Source organism: Pieris napi, chromosome 21, assembly GCF_905475465.1.
Source record: "Pieris napi chromosome 21, ilPieNapi1.2, whole genome shotgun sequence".
NCBI classification, from domain to species: domain Eukaryota; kingdom Metazoa; phylum Arthropoda; class Insecta; order Lepidoptera; family Pieridae; genus Pieris; species Pieris napi.
The window spans coordinates 39,754-59,957 of NC_062254.1; the positions used below are offsets into that span (position 1 = coordinate 39,754).

The window sequence follows — 20,204 nt, forward strand, 5'->3', positions numbered from 1 at the left end:
TCTGCCAAAAAATAAGAATCGTTTCATCTCATTGTTATTATCATTAATATTATTCGGTCATTGATTAACATAATATATAGATATGTAAAATGTACTCACATAAATACAACAGCTATTTTTACTACTTCAACGTATTTTTAATTCATATCTATATGTATCAAATACCTCTCAAACCAACAAAAAATGTAGGGGCTTTTGATCGACATTTAGCCTTTAGGGGTATTTGAAGTTGGTCCTAGGGGGAACATTTCGTAGGAGTTGGCAACCCTGCTTTTTAGTTTATATTTACTACGTCTTTAAAGTTTGTGCTAACTGCTATGTACTTTCTAATTTTAGTGTGTCTGATGTGGATGTTTATAAGTTAACGTTAATGGAGAAAATCGGAATCTTGTTGTCGACCTATAAACAGCGAAATAACAGCCTACAGTCTTGTAAATTGCGTATCATTCCCATATTACTAGAGTTACTTATTAAAAGCTACAAAAAATGAATGGTAGACCTTAAATAGTTGAAGCGATATGTAAAGTGTATTAATAGCCGTAATGAGGGCGCGCCGCGAAACGCTGGTGATAGGGGCGCTGTGCGCGGCGTGGTACGCTCTGAGCTCAGCCAGTAATGTAGTTGGCAAGCTCGTGCTCACCGAGTTTCCGTTCCCGCTAACGGTGGCGTTGGTGCAGCTGGCAGCGACTGCGGCGTGTAGCGTACCCGTGCTAGCACTTTGCGGCGCCCCACCGCTGCCGTCTTCTTGCCGACTGCGCGCTCTGGTGCCCCTGGCGCTCGCCAAGTTCCTAACTACAGTCTTCTCACAAGTATCCATATGGAAAGTGCCAGTCTCCTACGCTCACACTGGTAAGCTAAACTTTATTTGTTAGAAGACATGAGAATTCACCAATTATGAGAGTGAATCATTATTATGAAAGGCAGAGGGTCGAACTAATTACTTTGCCATTATGCAGAATAGGATGCTTTTCTAAATTTATTGTATTATTCAACTTATTCCCTAATCAAAATCAAAACTAATTTTAAGCTGATGGAAGATCCTCTCTGTAGTTGGGAGGAAGGAAGGAGGAACCATCCTTCCTTCACTTTTCCACCAGTGGAGACGATCTAAACTTGTAATTTTGTATGAGTGCCCCATTACATCAAGTATCAACCTCACTGTTATATGTCTGAGACTGCAGATTCTTTCCCCTCTGTGTTCCACTGTTCTGATGTACTTATTTATTTAATCAAATGGCATTTGACACAGTGAAAGCGACAACGCCATTGTGGACGGCGGCTCTGGCGTGGGTTATATTTGGCGAGCGGCAGTCCCGCAGCGTCCAGACGGCACTGGTGGTAATAGCCGCCGGAGTGGCGCTGGCCTCCGCCACTGAGCTGCACTTCCAGACCGCCGGCCTCGCCGCCGCGCTGGCCGCCGCCGCGCTGCTCAGCCTGCAGCACCTGCTGACTAAGCGCGTCATGCAGGGATCGCGAGCGCACCCGCTCCGTCTGCTGCAGGCGCTCAGCGCACTCGCTATGTTGGCGCTGGCGCCGATGTGGGCGCTGAGCGAGGGCGGCGCGGTGGCCTCGTGGCGCAGGGTGGGCGAAGGGTCGAGCGCGCGGGCGGGAGCGCTGCTGGCGGCGGACGGCGTGTTGGCGTGGCTGCAGGCCGTGGCCGCCTTCAGTGTTCTGGCCCGCGTCACACCGTTGGCCTACGCCGTGGCGTCGGCCGCGAAGCGCGCCGTGGTCGTGCTGGCGTCGCTGGCGGTGCTCCGCAATCCGGCGCCTCCGCTGAACGTGGCGGGCATGACGCTGGCCGTGTTGGGCGTCTTGCTCTACAACCGCGCCAAGTTGAGCCGATCGCCCGCGCCGCTGCTGCCCGTCTAGACAATTTCTCGGTAGATCTATTTCGACTGCCTAAGATGAACGTACGACGTAGAGGCCTTAGTCTTTATAAAATAAATGTATATTTTTACGTTCACAGTAAATATATTATGTTATCTTTTTGTATTGTGATTCTCATTTTGGCAATATTAATTATTATTCACAAAATGGATAATTTTCAGTTTCTGACGTCATTACAATGATTGTCGGTAATAATTGTGGTTGTTTGTTGAGAAGTGTCGTTAAGTCGAGATCACAGTTTTACATCATCCATCATTATTATTTTAACGAAACAACATTTATAATGTTTTTTGCAACTTTGATTTTTGTGATCTTTATTTTTATTTAATTCAAGATTGTGATACCGTCACATAAGTGACAAGTACAGACTACTGATAAGAGTCAACAAGATCTAGGTATTTTCTACATCAAAACCATGGATAGCTTGCATGGATATATTTCTCTTATACTCTTATAGTATAGTAAAATAGAACATACACCCAGAGCAAATATGGTTTCCAGCCTGCCTGCCTAAGAGCTAGTTCAGACATGGCGGAATCCGTGCGGATGCAAATCGCGCGGTTAGACCGCGCGGATCTTATTTACATTAGCGCCTATAAATTCGTTCATACCTGTCCGCGCGGATTGACAAACCGCGCGGCTACCGCCACTCAACCGCTAGAAAATGAATTCGCGCGGTTGCCGCTCGGATCTATTTACTTGACGTACCTAGAGCGCGTTCAGTTGCTCTGCGGAAGCCGCGCGTATCGGACGGTGACAATGGATCGCTTCGACACCGAGCTATTCATCGATGAGGTGGAAAAGAGACCTGCTTTGTGGGACATCCAATGTGCAGAATATTCCAATAAAATTATTAGAAACGGAGCTTGGCAGGAGCTGGTGGATATTTTTGGAGAAAATGAGGATTCTTTGGAAAAAAAGGTTCTTTTTGGTCAGTATGTATTTAATTTTACATTTATCAGGGTAGTTTACATATTTTGTAATTGACAGTCCACCCCAAATAACTAAACTATATAAAAATGTTGTTATTGTGATTGGAGGTAAGTATCGGGCGCGGGAAAAATCTCACGATTCTCACGCACGCAAACACCACGCCTCGCTACTCGCCTCTAGTACTCGCCTCCAGTGAGGTCAACTTCGTTCTATCCGGGTGTCCCTTGACACCTCTCAAGTTTTTATATTTTTGTGTCTTGCCATTCTACACGACCCTCATTTACAAAGTAATTAGCATATTTGTCTCTAATATTTAATGATGACGGTGTACCCCTTCCTGCATGTAATGTATTAAGATTACTCATTGGCCCAGTATATAAAGTATCTTCAAACTGTATACCATCTCTAGTTCTAACAAAATTGTGTAGCACACAACAGGCCTTTATTATGTCTTCGGCAAAGTCTATATTAACGTTTATAGGCCTATGAAAAATGCGCCACTTGTTTGCCAGAATTCCAAAAGTGCATTCAATATAACGTCGAGCTCTTGATAACCTGTAATTAAATATATTTTTTTCGTATGATAGCCCTCTACCTGCATAGGGTCGCATTACAGTTTCGGATAAACCAAACGCTTCATCGCCAACTATGACGTATGGCAATGGCGTAGGATCTGTGTTAGATATTGGTTTAGGTTTTGGTATGTGTAATGACTTTTCTATTAATCTTTTATAAAATACCGAATTTTTAAAAATTGCAGAATCACTACTTTTTCCATATGATCCAATATCTATGAAAGAAAAACAATAGTTACTATCACAAAGTGCCAACAGCACTATGGAAAAAAAAGTTTTGTAATTATAATACAAAGATCCAGAATCATTGGGTTTTGTAATCCTTATATGCTTGCCATCTATGGCGCCAATGCAATTGGGGAAATTTGCATATTTTTCAAAATCTGTAGCTATTTTCTTCCATATATCTTCGCTGGGTTCAGGCATGACATTTTTTGCGACTTTTTCCCACAGAGCTTCACATACTTCACGGACAATTCCTGTAATTGTAGATTTGCCAAGACGAAAGTTGTAATGCAGTTCTCCAAAGGAACAACCAGTACCCAGATATCTGAAACAATATAATCTTGATCTGTATCGTTTTGTTAACAAAGTTGCAAACTTTTCATTTATTAATTATAAGTCGCGGGCACCAGCTAGTTTAAAATAATGAGTGTCAATTATTTTATTTTAAATTTTTCAAATTTTTGAGTGTCTTCAAATATTTGACCGCTCCTGTATTTATAAGTCTACAATTTTGTTAAAAATACTGATTTCTGTTCCAGGTGTAACTTTACAAAAAAAGTGGAAGAATATACGGGATGCTTATAATAAGGAATTCAAGAAAGGCAAATCAATTCCTTCTGGTTCTGGTGCATGTAAAGGTTCAAAATACATGTATTTTGACCGGCTTTCTTTTCTTCAGAAGACAGTAGAAAACAAAGAAACGACATCAAACATACATGAAGCCAAAAATGAAGGAATTCAAAACATTGACCAAAACCAAGATAATTTTGTTAATGCACGTGAAATACAACCAGTACCCAATAAAAGGAAGAAGACTAAAATTACTTCAGAAGAGCGATTGGCTGACATATTAGAAAATAGCATTGAATCAAGGGATAAAATACAGAGACAATTACAAGAAAGTATGTCAAAGCAAGATGATGATGATAAGCTTTTTTGTATGTCATTGTATAAAGAGTTAAAAAAAATTCCAGAAAATAAGCGTTTGGCTACTAAAATTGAATTACTCCAGGTAATACAGAAAGGGCAGAAATTACCAGCGCCTATTCATATCACGAGCCAGCAGAACACGCCTAATGAAGTATTTTGGCAAAACCAACAATATTCAAACCCACAAGGATATTTTACAGGATATTCTACAATCGTACCAGGAGAGTCTCCATCGCCTTTATCATGCAATAGCACTGACGACTCACAGTCTTCTATAGTACAAAACATATATTCTGATGTATAAAATAAATATCTTACCTTAATGTAATCACGAGTTTTTCTTCTGGGGCCACGCTTGACCTCATATGGGTATCATTAGATGCAATTTGTTCACTGATCATTTCTAATAATTCATCAAATGAATTTATCGACATTCTCAAATAATTAAAGAATTTTGGTTCAAAACTTCTTAATTTTGGATATAAAGTCAGAAACTGACCATGGGTGAGCCGATCACGTAATATTGGATGCACCCAATACTGCCGTTTCTTCTTTCTTTCTTTTTTACGGAGCAACAAGTACACACATATTGCTTCTTCGACTTCCATGATTGGACTAGAACGCTGTCACTCTATGCGGATTACGGCACTCCGCATTTACATCCGCGTCTGTCTGAACACTTGCGTTTAGAACCGCGCGATTTGCATCCGCACGGATTCCGCCATGTCTGAACTAGCTCTAATCGACCACTACGAACTTGCTTGGTTTTACTAGAACATAACGAAGGCAATTGAGAGTCCTTGACCTCATCTGCCACGACTTATTACTGCAGAAGATCTATACCATGGGCATTCAGGGATCACTGTTAAGGTGGCGAGCCTCGTATTTAAAAAATAGGTCAACCTATGAAAATGCCATGCAATGTTTCTAATGTCTTGGCCTTTACTGAAGGGTGTATTACAAGGAGGAGTTCTTTATTCTTTATCAATTTGTCAGACGTGGCGTATAATTAAGTGCAATTTGAAAATGTACGCTGATGATTTAAAATTAACCCACCATCTTTGGCAGGATATCGACATCATAGTTCTGCAGGAGTAACTAAAGTAATGATTTTAAGTGAATTAAAGTAGTGTTACTTTTTAATAAAAAATTTTTCTGTGATTCAAATACCCATACCCAAGACTACTGTAACCTAGATACTGTAAACTAGATTACAAGTGTTACTGCATAAAATTTATGAAAAAAAGAAATTGTCATTATAACATACTACATAAGGGCCCAATAACTTCAAGAGGTTGAAAGCATCAGAGACATAAGTGTCATTAGATATTTCACTAAGTTTAAGTTAGCACCTAGATAATGTTATAAATAGATCTTCAAATCTTTCTGGTTTTATCTCTAGAATAAAATGGAGTCTCGCCGGTCCCGGGATCGGTTATCTTTGCCTACCGTTTTGTGTTTTTTTGTTTAAGTGATTGTTGTTTTATGAGCTTGTCCTAATCCAGTCGGTGTACGGCCGCGGGCCCGCTCGTGGTAGTGTTTTTAGTTTCAAGACGAGGGAAGTGAGTGGACGAATTAAAAAAGGTAGGAATAATTTATTTACATTCGCCGTTCGCTCTCCTCAATCACACAAAGAAAGACGAGTCTAGAGCTCGTCGTGCTCGTCCTCGGGCCCGGCGTCGGGTCGCTCGTCGTCGGCCGAGGGCTCCTCGGGCTCGTCGAGCTCGGCCTGCGCGTCCGGCGGCAGGCCCAGCGCGCGCTGCAGCATGGCGTCGACGGAGTCGGCGAACTCGATGGCCTGCCCCTCCTGCAGCAGGTAGCCGGAGCGCAGGGCGGCCGTGCGCAGGAGCGTGCGCGCCGTGTCCAGCGCGAGCGCGTCGTCGGGGTCGTCGGTGACGCGGCGCAGGAGCTCCAGCACCACGGGGTGGCGCGGGTTGATCTCGAGCGACTTCTTCTGCGACAGCTGGTGCTTGCGCTGCGCGTCGTCCGCCTTCTGGTGCGCGTTGGACATGGCCAGGCGCTCCATGTTGCCGGTCCAGCCGAAGGCGGTCGCCACGAGGGCCACCGGCGAGCGCGCCAGGCGCCGGGAGACGGCGGCGCGAGTGATGTGCGCGCCGAGCTTGTCCCCGAGCCACTTGGTGAGGGGCTCGAAGCGCGCCCGCGCGGCCTCCAGCGCCTCCCTCTCGGCCTCGCCGTCGTCCAGGTCGAACACCTCCTTGGCGATGTTCTGGAACTTGTGGCCGTCGAACTCGGGCAGCGAGGACAGGCAGTACTCGTCGACGGGCTCCGTCAGGTAGAGCACCTCGAAGCCGCGGCGCACGAGTCGCTCCGCGAAGGGCGAGCGCTCCACCTCGGCGCGGCCGGTGCCGGCGATGTAGTAGATGTGCTTCTGGTTGGGCTTCATGCGCGCCACGTAGTCGGCGAGGAAGGTCATGTCTTCGCCGCGCGAGGAGTGGAAGCGCAGCAGCTTGGCGAGGCGCGAGCGGTTGGAGGGGTCCTCGATGACGCCGAGCTTGATGTTGGTCGAGTACTCCTTCCAGAAGTGCTCGTACTCGTCGTCCGGGATCTTCTTGAGCATGTCGAGCACCTTCCGCACGAGTTTCTTCTTGATGATCTTCACGAGCTTGTGCTGCTGCAGCGTCTCGCGCGACACGTTGAGCGGCAGGTCGTCCGAGTCGACGATGCCCTGCACGAAGGCGAGGTAGTTGGGCATCAGCTCGTTGAACTCGTCGGTGATGAAGACGCGGCGCACGTAGAGCTTGATGTGGTCGGTCTTGGTGCCGTAGCGGTTGAAGCTGTCGGCCGGCTGCACGCGCGGCACGAACAGCAGCGCGCGGAAGGTGACCTCGCCCTCGGCCACGAAGTGCGCGCGCGCCAGCGGCGCCGCCGTGTCCTTGGTGAGCGTCTTGTAGAACTGCGTGTACTCGTCGTCGCGCACCTCGGCCGGCTTGCGCGTCCAGATGGGCTTGTTGTCGTTCATGAGCTCCCAGTCCCACACGGTGCGCTCGGCGCGCTTCGGCTCGCGCTCGGGCTCAGCGTCGGCCGCGTCCTCGACGCGCGCGTCCGCGTCGGCGTCGTCGTCGGAGGCGGGCTCGTCTTCGGCCGGTTGCTCGTAAGTCTCGGTGCGCGAGGCCCAGAGGTAGATGGGGAAGTTGATAAACTGCGAGTACTTCTTGACGAGCGCGCGGATGGTGTCGGGCTGGAGGTAGTCGGCGGCCTCCTCCTTGAGGTGCAGCGTGATGTGCGTGCCGCGCTTGAGCGTGTCGCCGCGGGGGTCCTCGGCCACGCTGAAGGAGGAGGCGTCGGAGTCCCACACGTGCTGCGCGTCGTCGTTGTGCTTAGAGACCACGGTGACGCGGTCGGCCACGAGGAAGGCCGAGTAGAAGCCCACGCCGAACTGCCCGATCATGTCGTTCGTGTCCTGGTTGCCGCTCTGTGAATCGTTATTGCGTTTTATTTTGGCTCGGGCCTCTCGGAAACGACGGACAGTGTGTATCGGATGAAAAGGGCAAACTTGCCGCAGTCTGACAGTTAACGAATTACGGACAGTACAAACATATTAAGAGTCAGAAATTATTCTGATATATAAAGACGGGTCACCCGTCCATACGACATTGTAGACTACAGCAGCGTGAGCCCTTTAACGTGCCTTCACAATCCGCTTTCATCGTTGGCTACTTCTAAGTTAAAGCAAGTTAGAACAAAATGTCTTGAAAGTGTTAGTTGCAGTGCACCTACTGCTTCAAACGAGACGACTCACCTTCTCAGGGTCCTGCATCTTGGATAGAAAGTCGGCGGTGCCGGACTTGGCGATCGTCCCGAGGTTGTTGACGAGGTCGTTCTTGGTCATGCCCAAGCCCGTGTCGATGATGTGCAGCATACGCCGCTCCGGGTCCGCCTTGATACGTATGCTGAGGTCCGACGTGGCGTCGAGCACGTCGCGATTGGTCAGCGACAGCAGCCGAATCTTGTCCAACGCGTCGGAACCGTTCGATATGAGCTCCCGCAGGAAGATCTCCTTGTTGCGGTACAGCGAGTTGATGATGAGCTTCATCATGCGGTTCACCTCCGTCTGGAACGTGAACTTTTGGGCTCGCTCGCGCACTTCGCGCTGCTGCGCCACGCTCAGCCCGTCGGGACTGATCGCTTCTTCTTCGCGGGTCACGGCCTCCGCGTCTGTGAAAAACCTAATGCATGTAATCTAGCAAACGGAAGACGGTCGCCATAGCGACGACCGACTAATTATCGATCGAAAACTGAGGTGGCCGGAAGAATGGAGCGGTGCGAAACAAAGGAACCCGCGGAAACCTCGCGCCCACCGAAGGGCCCCACCCGCGCCTTCCAGCTGCGCTTCGCGGCGGCCCGGGAGCCCGGCAGGTCGCAGCTTACCGCGCTACGCCCGCTTCGAATGCGTCAGTGAACTTTTCGAGTCTTATATTAATTCAAACATTGTAAATGTGTAAATAAGATTTCTCAACTCAACAGCGCCACTAGTAACGGGCAAGGTGGGCGCGAAACAAGTGGAGACGCCGCGGGCCTTCCAGGACCACGCCTCGCAGCGGTTACATCGAGTGTCGGACAAGGCTCATTTGCTGCCTCTCACCTCGCACCAGTAGGTTTAAATAGGACTACCCGTATTGTATGGTTATTATTTTAAATAAGTTTTTTGTTATATTTGTTTATGCAGCCAAAAATAGTGACGATTATAATGTACAGCTAAAAATAGGTTATTTTCAGATACGGATTATGGAGCGAGACAGGTGGACGTTGGCGTGAATCACCATGGTTGCACCATCACATTGTTGATTCATTATGGCTCAAAACTCAACTGAGAGTGATAGTCAGAGATGAGAGTTATAAAAGATAATACGCGTAAGCGGCTTGCCACATTAGCCATATGGTCCAGAAAGTCAAACACCTTAAAATAGCAATATTAGGAGATTATATTATTTGCAGTTTTCTAGGTTTTGCCTTACTATATAAAGATATTGTCTATGGTCTATGGTTGAATATCCTCTCGGGAAATGGGTGGTTCCAACTAATATTAGTTTTAAGTTCTTTAATGGCTTTCATGATGCCGCCCATTTTTATATGTATTGTTCAAATGTGTCATACTAATAATATTCCTAATACAAGAAAATATAGAAATAATGATAGGAACTGATAATACAAACTGGATTAAAAGAAGTAGATAAAAACTTACAACTTTCAGGCTCAACATGTAGATCAAATGTTAAAATCAAATGGCCTTTTGGTATGATGATTAGATTAGATAGTTTTGGCTCAAACATTGTTCCCTTAAGGTAAATTATCTTGAAATTAAATACAATAGAAATCCTTTTTTTATGAACTTGACAAAACTATTGATGTGTGCTTTACACAAAACCACTTGGCTTTCTTACACGCAAACATACAGATAAATTTTGAACTGTTCATATATAACTCACCAGTTCTTGAGGCTTCCCGGGATGCACCAAGGTCAGCATCTACAGTCATCTCCTCCACAGTGCCCACTCCCACCCCAGCTTCTTGCCCAGCTGACCATCCTGCCAATATATTATATATATAAATAAAAATGTTACAAAAACGGAAAATGTTACAGATTTCGGTACTGGAAAACCCTTTAATGACTTTCTTCCAATGTTCAATCGCTCCCATACTCTAGCTTTCAGAAGTTGTATTAACAATATTCAGGTTTTTTCTGATTATTTGAAATTCTTGATACAAGCAATTCATATTTATATCTTCTATCCTAAAATGTTCCGCAGCTTCTTGGAAAGTGTTGTAGTTTATTTCAGATTTAAAGTTTAAAAAGAATACCTTGCAGAGAATATTATTTCTGAAGAAAAATCATATCTTTTACGTTTTTACGTCTTTTAGTAATTCGTATGCGTCAGCAGTTAATCCACGTATTATTTAATCTTTAAACATTTAATAATAGAAAACGGAGCACGGTTCGAACGGGACAGAGCGAGTCCCGACGGGACATTTTAAACTAAGCCTACGGGAAAATACGGACGTCCCGGGAAATACGGGACGTCTGGCAACGCTAGTGGTCAGCCTCCTGAGCCTGACACACGCCGTCGACTGTTTGGGTTTAAGACATGTCGGTTTCCTCACGATGTTTTCCTTCACGGTTCGAGCGAATGTTAAATGCGCACATAGAAAGACAGTCCATTGGTGCACAGCCGAGGATAGAACCTACGACCTCAGGGATGAGAGTCGCACGCTGAAGCCACTAGGCCAACACTGCTCTCAATTATAACATAATATTAAAGCTAAATACTTATATTTTTAAACCTTACCTGTTAGAAATAGCACGCCGACAACAAGTAGAATTAAATGTTTCATTTCGAATAACATGTAATAAATACTTTTACATCTAATATACAAATTTTAAACTAAAACCGGCACCTCAAACATTACTTGAAACCTTAAATTAATGCCGTCTACCGTTTGAATAAGTAATGACGCCGATGCCCGAACGTTCTTTTTCTACTTCAAAACGTGTCAAACTTTTGGCCAGTGTTTTTAATCACTTAACCGTATCAGCCAATCGCATATCATCTGGTTCTGTCACTCGATCTAACGTTATCTAAAGACCAATAGCGTCACTACACGACATATATTTTAACAAATGGAAAGAAGCGATAAACAAATGTCTCTATGTGATTGGCAGAGGCAGTGTTACCAGATCGCCTGTCGGCTGTCATATAATGCAGTAGGTAGTGTACAGAATCGAAACAATATATTTTAGTAAAATTACAGTATTTAAAGATTATAAAAAGAAAATTATCTTAATTGAACGAGGCTAGACGAGACAAATACCACGATTAACGCTATTCGATATTATAAAAAATCTACTCTTGGCCTCAGATTGTATCCGTTTCTTTGAGCATTTCTTAGATAATCGATTTTTAGGTTTGGATTTAAGCACATGCCGGTTTCCTCACGATCTTTTCCTTCACCGTACGAGCAACTGTGAGGAGCGCACATAGAAAGTACATTGTTGAAGCCATTACTGCTTGATATTAACATTTCATTATTAAGATCTGTGTCGCCGTTGTTTTAAGTTTACTTTTGTATTTATCACTTCTAAACGCTTTTAGCATGTCTGTTTTAAACAGTTCATACAACTAGTTGAATTTCGCAAAAGAGCTCGACGAGCTTAAAAGGTTACCGTAACGGTTTATGAATTAGCACTTGTTGACATATAAATAACCCGGTATATCCAAATCGGGGCTATATCTATCATGTTTTTTTTCTTTATTAGATAAGAAAGCAAACAAGCTTACGGGAAGCCCAAAAAGGGTAATCATCCCAGCCCATGGATATCCATTTTAGCCTTTGTTTAAACAATTGGAGGTCATATTTCACATGGAAGACCCCCACTGCGAGTCGATTCCACGGCTCGCTAGTTCGCAAAGGAAGTGTCTTGTGAAGCGCACCAGCCATCAAGGTGATGCTGATGAAATTTTGAATTAAACGGATTGAATCAGTCAGTGTAATTTCTGTCGGTTTGCGTTTCGTTTCACATGTTTTGAAATACACGGTGCTTGAAATATTATAATAATTCATAGAAAAGTATAAAATGTTCGTTTCGTTTAACGAATTTCAATACAATACACAAAATTATATCTTATTTTTTTATACTTAGACGCAACTCCGGCAGTCAAAATTACTTGGAGGGGTTATGGTTTGTGGACTCCCGACTCAGTTTCCGCACTTAGACGCTCAATAGGTCAGTATCATTAAATTCAGGCAACTTATTTCTAAATCCAACCCCTAATTATTTTTATGTCGTAATAATAACTTTTATACAAGAAATTTTGTCTTTTGTAATACCGTATACAGTAAACGCAATAAAAATACAGAAATTATACTATGTTAGTATAGTGGTGGTATGTATTTCCAACTAATAATTTCCCTAATAATCTAGTTTACTGATATGAATATACGAATTACGATCGCAACATAATTTTTTTAAACATTTTTATTAAATACTTAATAAAGACAATTAAAGTATACTTACTATCTGATAAACACCTTCGTTATTCATTATTATGCGACAGCCGAAAAGTATTAATAAAACTAAAGAGCAGTACGAAAAATAGTGATAGCTATTTTACTAACATTAACCAAACACGCAATTTAGTGTATGGATGGCCTTACATTAAACCTAGACCCCTATTCTAGGACGTCAATCAAATTTAAATCTAGTTTCAAGAGCTGTCAAACCATTTTTCTATATGAAGTTTGAAATATTTGACAGCGCTCAACATGAGATTTGAATTTTGAAGTAGATCCAACTAACTACTAAGACTTTAGACAGACTGCAGCTTCGCTAGAAGTCATTTCTGTGGACTGCTGAGTGCAAACTTATAACTTCAAACTTCAAAGTTGTTTTAACATTTTACATTATCGGTTAACAAAAGTTTAATCTTAATGTAAATTGTGAGGTATTATGTTAATACAGTCTTATTTTGTGAAGTTTTTTTATTATGTCAAACTCGGTTTTAATTTGACTAATCCTATTATACTATGATGGACAATTTAATATTTCCGTCGAAAAAAACATCAACGCGGAATATACAGTATCGTAAAAGTAATTGGAAAATACACGAATTTGAAATATGGAGTGGAGAGAGAATATGTAAAGTGTATTCACTCTGTATGAAAGGTTCATTGCTAATATGGATAGGTGAGCAGCAATTGCGGCTGGCAAACGTAGCCCTAGGTGTGCCAGGTAGTGGCGAAGTTGGAGAAGGTTCTGCTGCCACTACATTGCTTGGGGAGGATGAAGCTGGTGCTGCAAGCTTAGCGCGCCGGTTAGCTACTCGGCTTCACAGACCAGTCTATATCTGCATGGGACAAACCTTTGATCGCTTTACAAGTCCACTTGTTGAAAAGGGTATTGCTTTGGAAATAAAACTACATCCTAATTATTTTATATAATCTTTCATTATAATGGGTTGTTGACTATAGTAAATTACTACGTAAATGAAGAATTCAATTACAATTATGCCATATTTTAGATGGTTACAATGTATAATTTTTAATAAATACCTTTAAAATTGTTGTATCTGTAGCAGTGTTTTTAACCTTTTTTAATGAAAATAAAATTACTTTACTGTGATTTACTGCTTTAACTGATTATGGGATTAAAACATTAAAATTTACTATATTCCTTTCTTTTATTCACTTTTACACAATGTTTTTACTCTAAAATAGTTTTGTTTTACCTTAACTTTTTGCTTAAATTTTACAAAGTACACAGACATTAGTATTTGCAAAATTTCTTTAAAATCTTAATACATTGACACATAAGTACAATACAGTTACAGAGGGCTGCACATTTATCAAATTTTTGTAATTGACATACATTATATTCCATGTCTATTAGTTTTTTCATGAGAATAGGTTTAATAAGATCAAATAATTCCCTATCATAGGAGCAGATAGCTGCAGAGTACAATAACTGGCTTACATCAACATCCTTTCTGTAAAAATATTTAATAACTATCAGTAATCCATACAAGTTAAAGCTCATTCCTTTAATGTCAACATATAAGTCTTTGTCAAGTCCATGCTTTGAGATACACTTGTATTGATCTTGAGAAACTTTCTTATTAATAGAATTAAGAAATGTAACTATTTGTTCATATTCAATAGGAACATAATCCAAGTTGTTGGATGCAATGTAAAAACCATATTCAGTAACAAGTTTTAAGTTGTAGCTATCACCATAACAAATAAAAACTTGTGAGTATGCCTCAAAAGTAGTTTTAGTATAAATTGAGAAGTTAACCTTTGACAACAGATTCTCTTTTAAATGTACTACAGGTAAACTGTTTAACTCCTTGTTAACAATAAGTTTTGTTTCATTTTTAGCATAAGCGCTATGATTAATCATGTCTAAAAATGGACACAAAGAAATCTTTGTATTGTCATTAATTATACTTAATATTGTATGTTGCATATGTGTCAAGTTCAAAAGGTTAGTCAAATCCATGAACACACACCTTGTATTAACAGTGAAGTATGCCCATTCAAAATCAGATTTATTGAAGGTGCTTTTAAACATATACGCATTTTTATATTCATTTTTTATAATTGCTACATTTAATAAATCATGAAAAAGATTATAAGCAGAATTAATAATATGTTGTTGTTTTTCTATCACACACAATATATTAGGGTCAAGAAACTTCTTTGTTTCATTTGTTAAAAAATATGGCACAGTATAAACCTTTGGCAAACTTTGCATGTATAAATACCATTTTGAACTATTTCCTTGCACTTTTAAAAACAGCAAATAGAATGCTAATAGACATTGGAATGAAATAGCTTGTTTGTATCTCATCTGCGATAGGATATTGCTGTCTAAAAATATTGCACAAAATTCTTCATCCATAAGCAGAGTTGTTACATTAATAGTCAAATTTAGTGGAAGGCTAAGGAGTTCATCTCCTGCTCTGATCCTTTTTTTTGTTAGTACACCGCGATTGCAATCAGAAAAAATTGTAAGGACTAACTTTTTGCTTCGTTGAATTCCACTTTTGGATAGCCAAGAGTTTAACATATTCAAATCAGAACTATAATTGCAAGTCTCAAAACAATTAGTTCTTTTGAGTTTTCTTCGGCGCCGCGTTCTTCCCATCTTTTATAACGGCTATATAGTATATTGTAGTTTTTAAAGTCCGGTAGGAACTTTTATTGTTTACGTTTTATCCAATATCGTGTATCATTAAAATAAACATATGACGTTTTTAGTATATTATTATGTTTATACGATGCACATTGCAGTCATTGAATTGAACACTTGAAGTACTTTTGTATGAATGATGTGGAAATTGTGGAATGTTAGTTACCTCTATTAAATCTGAGATACTAATTACTTAATTTAAAAATAAATTTGGTATAAATAATAAATTACATATAAATTACATAGTGTCAACTGTCATCCGTGATCAGACACGGAAAACAGATTACAGACGTCTAAAGCGGGCCATAGACGGACCGCATGTTGCAGTCAAGACCGACTGCAATATGCGGTTTGCTCAGGAACTTCTCGAGCGGTCCGTGTATTGCGGATATGAATTTAGTATGGAAACTGCAGATCGCCGTGCGGCAACCGCATATTGCAGTCGGTCTTGACTGCAACATGCGGTCCGTCTGTGGCCCGCTTTACACAAACATACAGACTACTAGTAATAGTATCTAACATGTCACTCGGACACCGGAGTACTTCGTTGAATGCTAGTCAGTGGATGGTCAGACTCAGTACTCAGTACTCTCAGTAGTCACTAATGATGTTGTGCTGAGAAGATGTTCATATTCAATTTAACACTATTCAATTAGTGTTTTGTTGGTAATAAAATGGTAGAAATTAAGGTTAAAATAAATGAATGTTTCATCTGTGTACTTCTAATTAGTAATCTGTGCCTCTACTCTCTATAGTCTTTAGGCAGCCAAACATGGCTGCTGTGTTTCTGTCAAATAGACGATTTGATAAAATATTTCGATATAATAATAAAATTAGAAATGTATTTTATCATAAATCAGTAATATTAAATAAGCCACATTTTACTCTTGTATGTAAAAAATGTGTTGCTGCAAGTAGTTTCAGGGTACGATTCACAGCTAGTTTAAACTTATAGATCTATACTTTTCTATTAAATGATTAATAGTTTTATGTTTTCTAGCTTTATTCATCATCTCCTTCCAGTAATTCTAATGGTCAAGACACCGCTAAGAATGTACTTGCAGCAGTGTTGGCTAATAAGCCTAAAACAGGAAAAATTCCAGTTGGTAAGCCTCATGTAAAAAGTAATTTGTATTACATAAATAATTGTACTAAGATGGATATTATATCATACATATTTTCAATTGAGATTTGAGATTTTTTTTATCTTATACATACATTGCTTTATGATAAACTTACTTTAATTAACTTTAACTTAATTTAATTAAATTAATAATAATAATAAACTTGACAATAAGCTTAAAGCTATGTATTATACTGAGAGACTGGTGCTTGAAAAAGGTTGGGAATACCTGTTATTACAAGTCACAAGTCAATGAAAAAATCTTTCATAATTATATTTTAATTTGGAAATATCTTTGTGTTTAACATATTGTAAAAATAAATAATAACATTTGAGACTTCATAGTAACTGGTTCTTTCCTATATTCATAGTAGTTGTAACTTGGCTTGCCAAATTTTTTATTAAAGAAAATATTTTTCATATATGTTTTTGGAAAATCAAGCAAAATTTGTTCCTGTATATAGTGACATGTTCCCAAAAATATATATTAGATATGTTAGAATATGGTTGGCAACCCTAGTTGTAGCAGTCATGCTGATACTGTTTATTTTCTAATCATACTTTACTAATGTTAGTTCCTTACCGTAATTTCACCTGGTTGAACAGTCTCCCTATCCTGCATTTGTCCTATTATGTTTGTCCATCTCCTTTTCTGCATCAATTCATCCATTCCTATTTGAGTCCTGATGATGTCTCCCGCTCCTAGGTATCCAAAAGAGAGACTGCTTTCATCCAGGTGCATCTGTTTTGGCCCGTGAAGATATCAACCTTGGAGATGCCAAGCCGGTTTCGGGGATGGATATGGTACGGGGGATGATGGAGTATGTGTGGCCTAAGGTATGGTATATGGTTCAATTTTTTTGGATATTTTGACTTTTTAAAACATTTTTACAAAGAAATCAATCAAAAAAAAGGATTAAGTACATATAAGGTTTAATTAAGACTTTTCCTATGAAATTGGAGATTTGTATAAAAACTTAAAAATTTTGGTATTTTTTTTATTTCAGCTAATAAAGTGTTGGCCAAATTTATCTATACAATTTTGCCTTTTGATGGCAGTTTGTTTACCTCTTTAGGCCGTTTGTCCACCGCCGCCGTCACCGGGATGTCACCGAGAAAGTCGGGCCGAGTTTCGGGATGACGGCGCTCGGGTGACGGGCGTGCGGTGGACACAATGTAGCCTAACTCATAAATAAGTACGGGATGTCTGCACCGAGACACCTAAGGTAACAGACGGAGCCCTACGGGTAGGATCAAACGCTCAAAGGCGGTGGGGTTATCTCATAGTTTTTCTGTTGTGAGCACGTCAGCAGTTGGTCAATGTTGAAATGAAATCTGAACAGTGATGATTTAGAATACCCTCGTTTCGAAGCCGCGACTTATCTAACTTTTTTATTTTTCCGATTTGACGCAAGTGCTTCAATATTGTTTTCACAGTAATTCCAAGGCCCGCAGCTCAGCCGTAGATTGTTAGCCGACTCAAAATCTAAGATAATTTCACAAAAATCTATCTATAATTTATAATATAATTTATATTTAATTAACACGCCCGCTTTCGAATAAAATTTATTTGAATTTCTAATTGTGCGCCAATCCATAGATAATTAAATCTGTAAATGCCGGTTATAGAATCTCCAATGACATAGGTAAAGATCTATAGTAATTTATAACTAATATTTTGTATGTTATTTTATTTTAACATTTATGATAATAGAAACGGATTATAATTTTATAGAGGCGACGAGGTAGTTTAATTTTAAAGTAGCTCACGGTCAGCAAAACATTCAGGACGACGCCGCAATAAGAAACCGAGTGGTGCTGTCGCTGTCGCTGTTGTTCGGCGCGAAGCTGACGAACGTGGCCGTGCCGTTCCTGTTCAAGTACGCCGTGGACGAGGTGAACGCGGCGGCGGGCGAAGCGGCGCTGCTGGGGCTGGACAGCGCGCCGCAGGCCGTGGGCACGGCCACCTTCAGTCTACTGCTGGGCTACGGGCTGGCTCGCGCCACGGCCGCGGGCTTCAACGAGCTGCGCAACGCCGTGTTCGCGCGCGTGGCGCAGCACTCCATCCGGCGCCTGGCCTGCAACGTGTTCGCGCACCTGCACAACCTGGACCTGGCCTTCCACCTGGGCCGACAGACGGGCGCGCTCTCCAAGACCATCGACCGCGGCTCGCGCGCCATCAACTTCGTGCTGTCCGCCATGGTCTTCAACGTGGTGCCGACGGCGTTCGAGCTGGCGCTCGTGTGCTCCATCCTGGGGCTGAAGGGCGGATTGGCCTTCGCCGGCGTGGCGGGCGGCTGCGTGGCCGTGTACGCCGCCTTCACGCTGGCCGTGACGCAGTGGCGCACCCGCTTCCGCGTGCTCATGAACCGGGCCGAGAACGAGGCCGGCAACAAGGCCGTGGACTCGCTCATCAACTACGAGACCGTGAAGTACTTCGGCAACGAGCGGCACGAGCTCGACAAGTACGACACGAGTCTGCGCAAGTACGAGCACGCGTCGCTCAAGACCGCCTCCAGTCTGGCGCTGCTCAACTTCGGCCAGCACGCCATCTTCAGCGCCGGCCTGTCCGTCATCATGCTGTGCGCCGCCAACGAGATCGTCCGAGGTGAGCCGCCCCGCTCGGGTCCGCGCGGCTCGACCGTGGCCGAAACCGAGTCTCCTCAACCGAGTCGTTCTCTGTTCGCAGGCAACATGACCGTGGGCGACCTGGTGATGGTGAACGGGCTGGTGTTCCAGCTGTCCATCCCGCTCGGCTTCCTCGGGTCCGTGTACCGCGAGGTGCGCCAGGCTCTCGTGGACATGCAGACCATGTTCACGCTGATGGCGGTGCGGCCGCGCGTGGCCGAGGTGGACCGGGCGCCGCAACTGGCGTTCGCGCCGGAAGCGCCCGCCATCGAGTTCCGCAACGTCAGCTTCAAGTACGAGCTGGGCAAGCCCGTGCTCACCGACCTCTCGCTGACGGTGCCGCGCGGTAAGAAGCTGGGCGTCGTCGGCGGCTCCGGCAGCGGCAAGTCGACGCTCGTGCGGCTGCTGTTCCGCTTCGTGGAGCCGCAGGGCGGCAGCGTGCTCGTGGGCGGGCGGGACGTGCGCGACGTTTCCCTGCGGTCCCTGCGCCGCGCGGTCGCCGTGGTGCCGCAGGACTGCGTGCTGTTCCACGACACCATCTACCACAACCTGCACTACGGCGACCTGGAGGCGCCGCGCGAGGCCGTCGAGCGCGCCGCCCGCCTGGCCGAGCTGCACGACGCCGTGCTGGGCTGGCCCAAGGGCTACGAGACGCAGGTCGGCGAGCGCGGCCTGAAGCTGTCCGGCGGCGAGAAGCAGCGCGTGGCCATCGCCCGCGCCATCCTGAAGGACGCGCCCATCATCGTGTTCGACGAGGCCACGTCCAGCCTGGACTCGCTGACGGAGCACGCGATCCTGGCCGCGCTGCGGGCGGCGACGGCCGGACGCACCTCCGTGTGCATCGCGCACAGACTCAGCACGGTGGCCGACGCCGACGAGATCGTGGTGCTGGAGCGCGGCTGCATCGCGGCCAGGGGCACGCACAGCGAGCTGCTGGCGCAGGAGGGTTCGCTCTACGCGCGTCTCTGGCAGCGCCAGAGGCAGGACGCGCCGCGGCCCTAGTGACAGCCGCAGCCGCAGCCGCAGCCGCAGCCGCCCCGACCACAGTAGTCGATTAAGTCTTTGTACAGTGTCTCGTTAAGTATAAAATAAAATATATTGTTGTGTTAGTGTCGCGTGTTTTATTTGTGTTCCGTCCAATCATTCCCTCCGACATAAAGTCTAAAGCGAACAGCGGCTTAAAGTTACATGTTTAGCG

General features: G+C 43.4%; 6 protein-coding genes and 1 long non-coding RNA gene across 11 annotated transcripts; 4 read left to right on the forward strand and 3 right to left on the reverse strand.

Moving 5' to 3' along the window:
• The first annotated feature begins 224 nt into the window (after positions 1–224).
• LOC125060213 (solute carrier family 35 member E1 homolog) lies at positions 225–1,992 on the forward strand. The gene is made up of 2 exons (XM_047665000.1): positions 225–849; positions 1,250–1,992. Exons 1-2 carry the CDS (start codon positions 543–545, stop codon positions 1,867–1,869), a joined length of 927 nt encoding a protein of 308 aa, XP_047520956.1. The 5' UTR covers positions 225–542; the 3' UTR covers positions 1,870–1,992.
• Positions 1,993–2,393: 401 nt separating this feature from the next.
• Positions 2,394–5,286, reverse strand: LOC125060211 (protein ALP1-like). The gene is made up of 2 exons (XM_047664998.1): positions 4,869–5,286; positions 2,394–3,945 (listed from the first exon to the last, which is right to left on the reverse strand). The coding sequence occupies exons 1-2, from the start codon at positions 5,156–5,158 to the stop codon at positions 3,063–3,065; spliced, it is 1,173 nt and encodes a 390-aa protein (XP_047520954.1). The 5' UTR covers positions 5,159–5,286; the 3' UTR covers positions 2,394–3,062.
• On the forward strand, positions 2,416–4,878 carry LOC125060212. The gene is made up of 2 exons (XM_047664999.1): positions 2,416–2,818; positions 4,160–4,878. Exons 1-2 carry the CDS (start codon positions 2,416–2,418, stop codon positions 4,852–4,854), a joined length of 1,098 nt encoding a protein of 365 aa, XP_047520955.1. The 3' UTR covers positions 4,855–4,878.
• Positions 5,287–6,125: 839 nt separating the features above from the next.
• LOC125060205 (endoplasmin homolog) lies at positions 6,126–11,078 on the reverse strand. The gene is made up of 4 exons (XM_047664989.1): positions 10,856–11,078; positions 9,998–10,096; positions 8,311–8,726; positions 6,126–7,983 (listed from the first exon to the last, which is right to left on the reverse strand). The coding sequence occupies exons 1-4, from the start codon at positions 10,911–10,913 to the stop codon at positions 6,196–6,198; spliced, it is 2,361 nt and encodes a 786-aa protein (XP_047520945.1). The 5' UTR covers positions 10,914–11,078; the 3' UTR covers positions 6,126–6,195.
• LOC125060214 lies at positions 8,724–10,144 on the forward strand. Its single transcript, XR_007118813.1, has 2 exons — positions 8,724–8,962; positions 9,036–10,144. It is a non-coding gene; the product is annotated as an uncharacterized LOC125060214 (long non-coding RNA).
• Positions 11,079–13,489: 2,411 nt separating the features above from the next.
• LOC125060208 (SET domain-containing protein 4) lies at positions 13,490–15,523 on the reverse strand. The gene has a single exon (XM_047664996.1). The coding sequence runs from the start codon at positions 15,208–15,210 to the stop codon at positions 13,831–13,833; it is 1,380 nt and encodes a 459-aa protein (XP_047520952.1). The 5' UTR covers positions 15,211–15,523; the 3' UTR covers positions 13,490–13,830.
• A 470-nt stretch (positions 15,524–15,993) lies between these two features.
• Positions 15,994–20,117, forward strand: LOC125060206 (iron-sulfur clusters transporter ABCB7, mitochondrial). Of its 5 annotated transcripts, none has more exons than XM_047664991.1 (5): positions 15,994–16,180; positions 16,256–16,361; positions 17,115–17,215; positions 18,167–18,986; positions 19,068–20,117. In XM_047664991.1, the coding sequence occupies exons 1-5, from the start codon at positions 16,028–16,030 to the stop codon at positions 20,006–20,008; spliced, it is 2,121 nt and encodes a 706-aa protein (XP_047520947.1). In that variant the 5' UTR covers positions 15,994–16,027; the 3' UTR covers positions 20,009–20,117. The 5 variants fall into 5 exon arrangements, with proteins under 5 accessions (XP_047520947.1, XP_047520946.1, XP_047520948.1 ...); XM_047664990.1 differs by having other exon boundaries at positions 15,995–16,180; positions 17,085–17,215; XM_047664992.1 differs by having other exon boundaries at positions 15,995–16,180; positions 17,139–17,215.
• Positions 20,118–20,204: the final 87 nt, after the last annotated feature.

Bases quoted from the DNA above. Each gene is read 5' to 3' on its own strand.
- LOC125060208 (XM_047664996.1), bottom strand. From the start codon at position 15,210: ATGGGAAGAACGCGGCGCCGAAGAAAACTCAAAAGAACTAATTGTTTT.
- LOC125060211 (XM_047664998.1), bottom strand. From the start codon at position 5,158: ATGGAAGTCGAAGAAGCAATATGTGTGTACTTGTTGCTCCGTAAAAAA. The intron at 3,946-4,868 runs GTAAGATATTTA...ATATTGTTTCAG, and splicing joins AAACTCGTGATTACATTAAG to ATATCTGGGTACTGGTTGTT.
- LOC125060206 (XM_047664990.1), top strand. From the start codon at position 16,028: ATGGCTGCTGTGTTTCTGTCAAATAGACGATTTGATAAAATATTTCGA. The intron at 16,362-17,084 runs GTAAGCCTCATG...TCCCGCTCCTAG, and splicing joins AACAGGAAAAATTCCAGTTG to GTATCCAAAAGAGAGACTGC. The intron at 17,216-18,166 runs GTATGGTATATG...CAAAACATTCAG, and splicing joins TGGAGTATGTGTGGCCTAAG to GACGACGCCGCAATAAGAAA.
- LOC125060205 (XM_047664989.1), bottom strand. From the start codon at position 10,913: ATGTTATTCGAAATGAAACATTTAATTCTACTTGTTGTCGGCGTGCTA. The intron at 10,097-10,855 runs GTAAGGTTTAAA...ATATATTGGCAG, and splicing joins CGGCGTGCTATTTCTAACAG to GATGGTCAGCTGGGCAAGAA. The intron at 7,984-8,310 runs GTGAGTCGTCTC...AACGATTCACAG, and splicing joins AGATGCAGGACCCTGAGAAG to AGCGGCAACCAGGACACGAA.
- LOC125060212 (XM_047664999.1), top strand. From the start codon at position 2,416: ATGGCGGAATCCGTGCGGATGCAAATCGCGCGGTTAGACCGCGCGGAT. The intron at 2,819-4,159 runs GTCAGTATGTAT...TTTCTGTTCCAG, and splicing joins GGAAAAAAAGGTTCTTTTTG to GTGTAACTTTACAAAAAAAG.
- LOC125060213 (XM_047665000.1), top strand. From the start codon at position 543: ATGAGGGCGCGCCGCGAAACGCTGGTGATAGGGGCGCTGTGCGCGGCG. The intron at 850-1,249 runs GTAAGCTAAACT...CATTTGACACAG, and splicing joins AGTCTCCTACGCTCACACTG to TGAAAGCGACAACGCCATTG.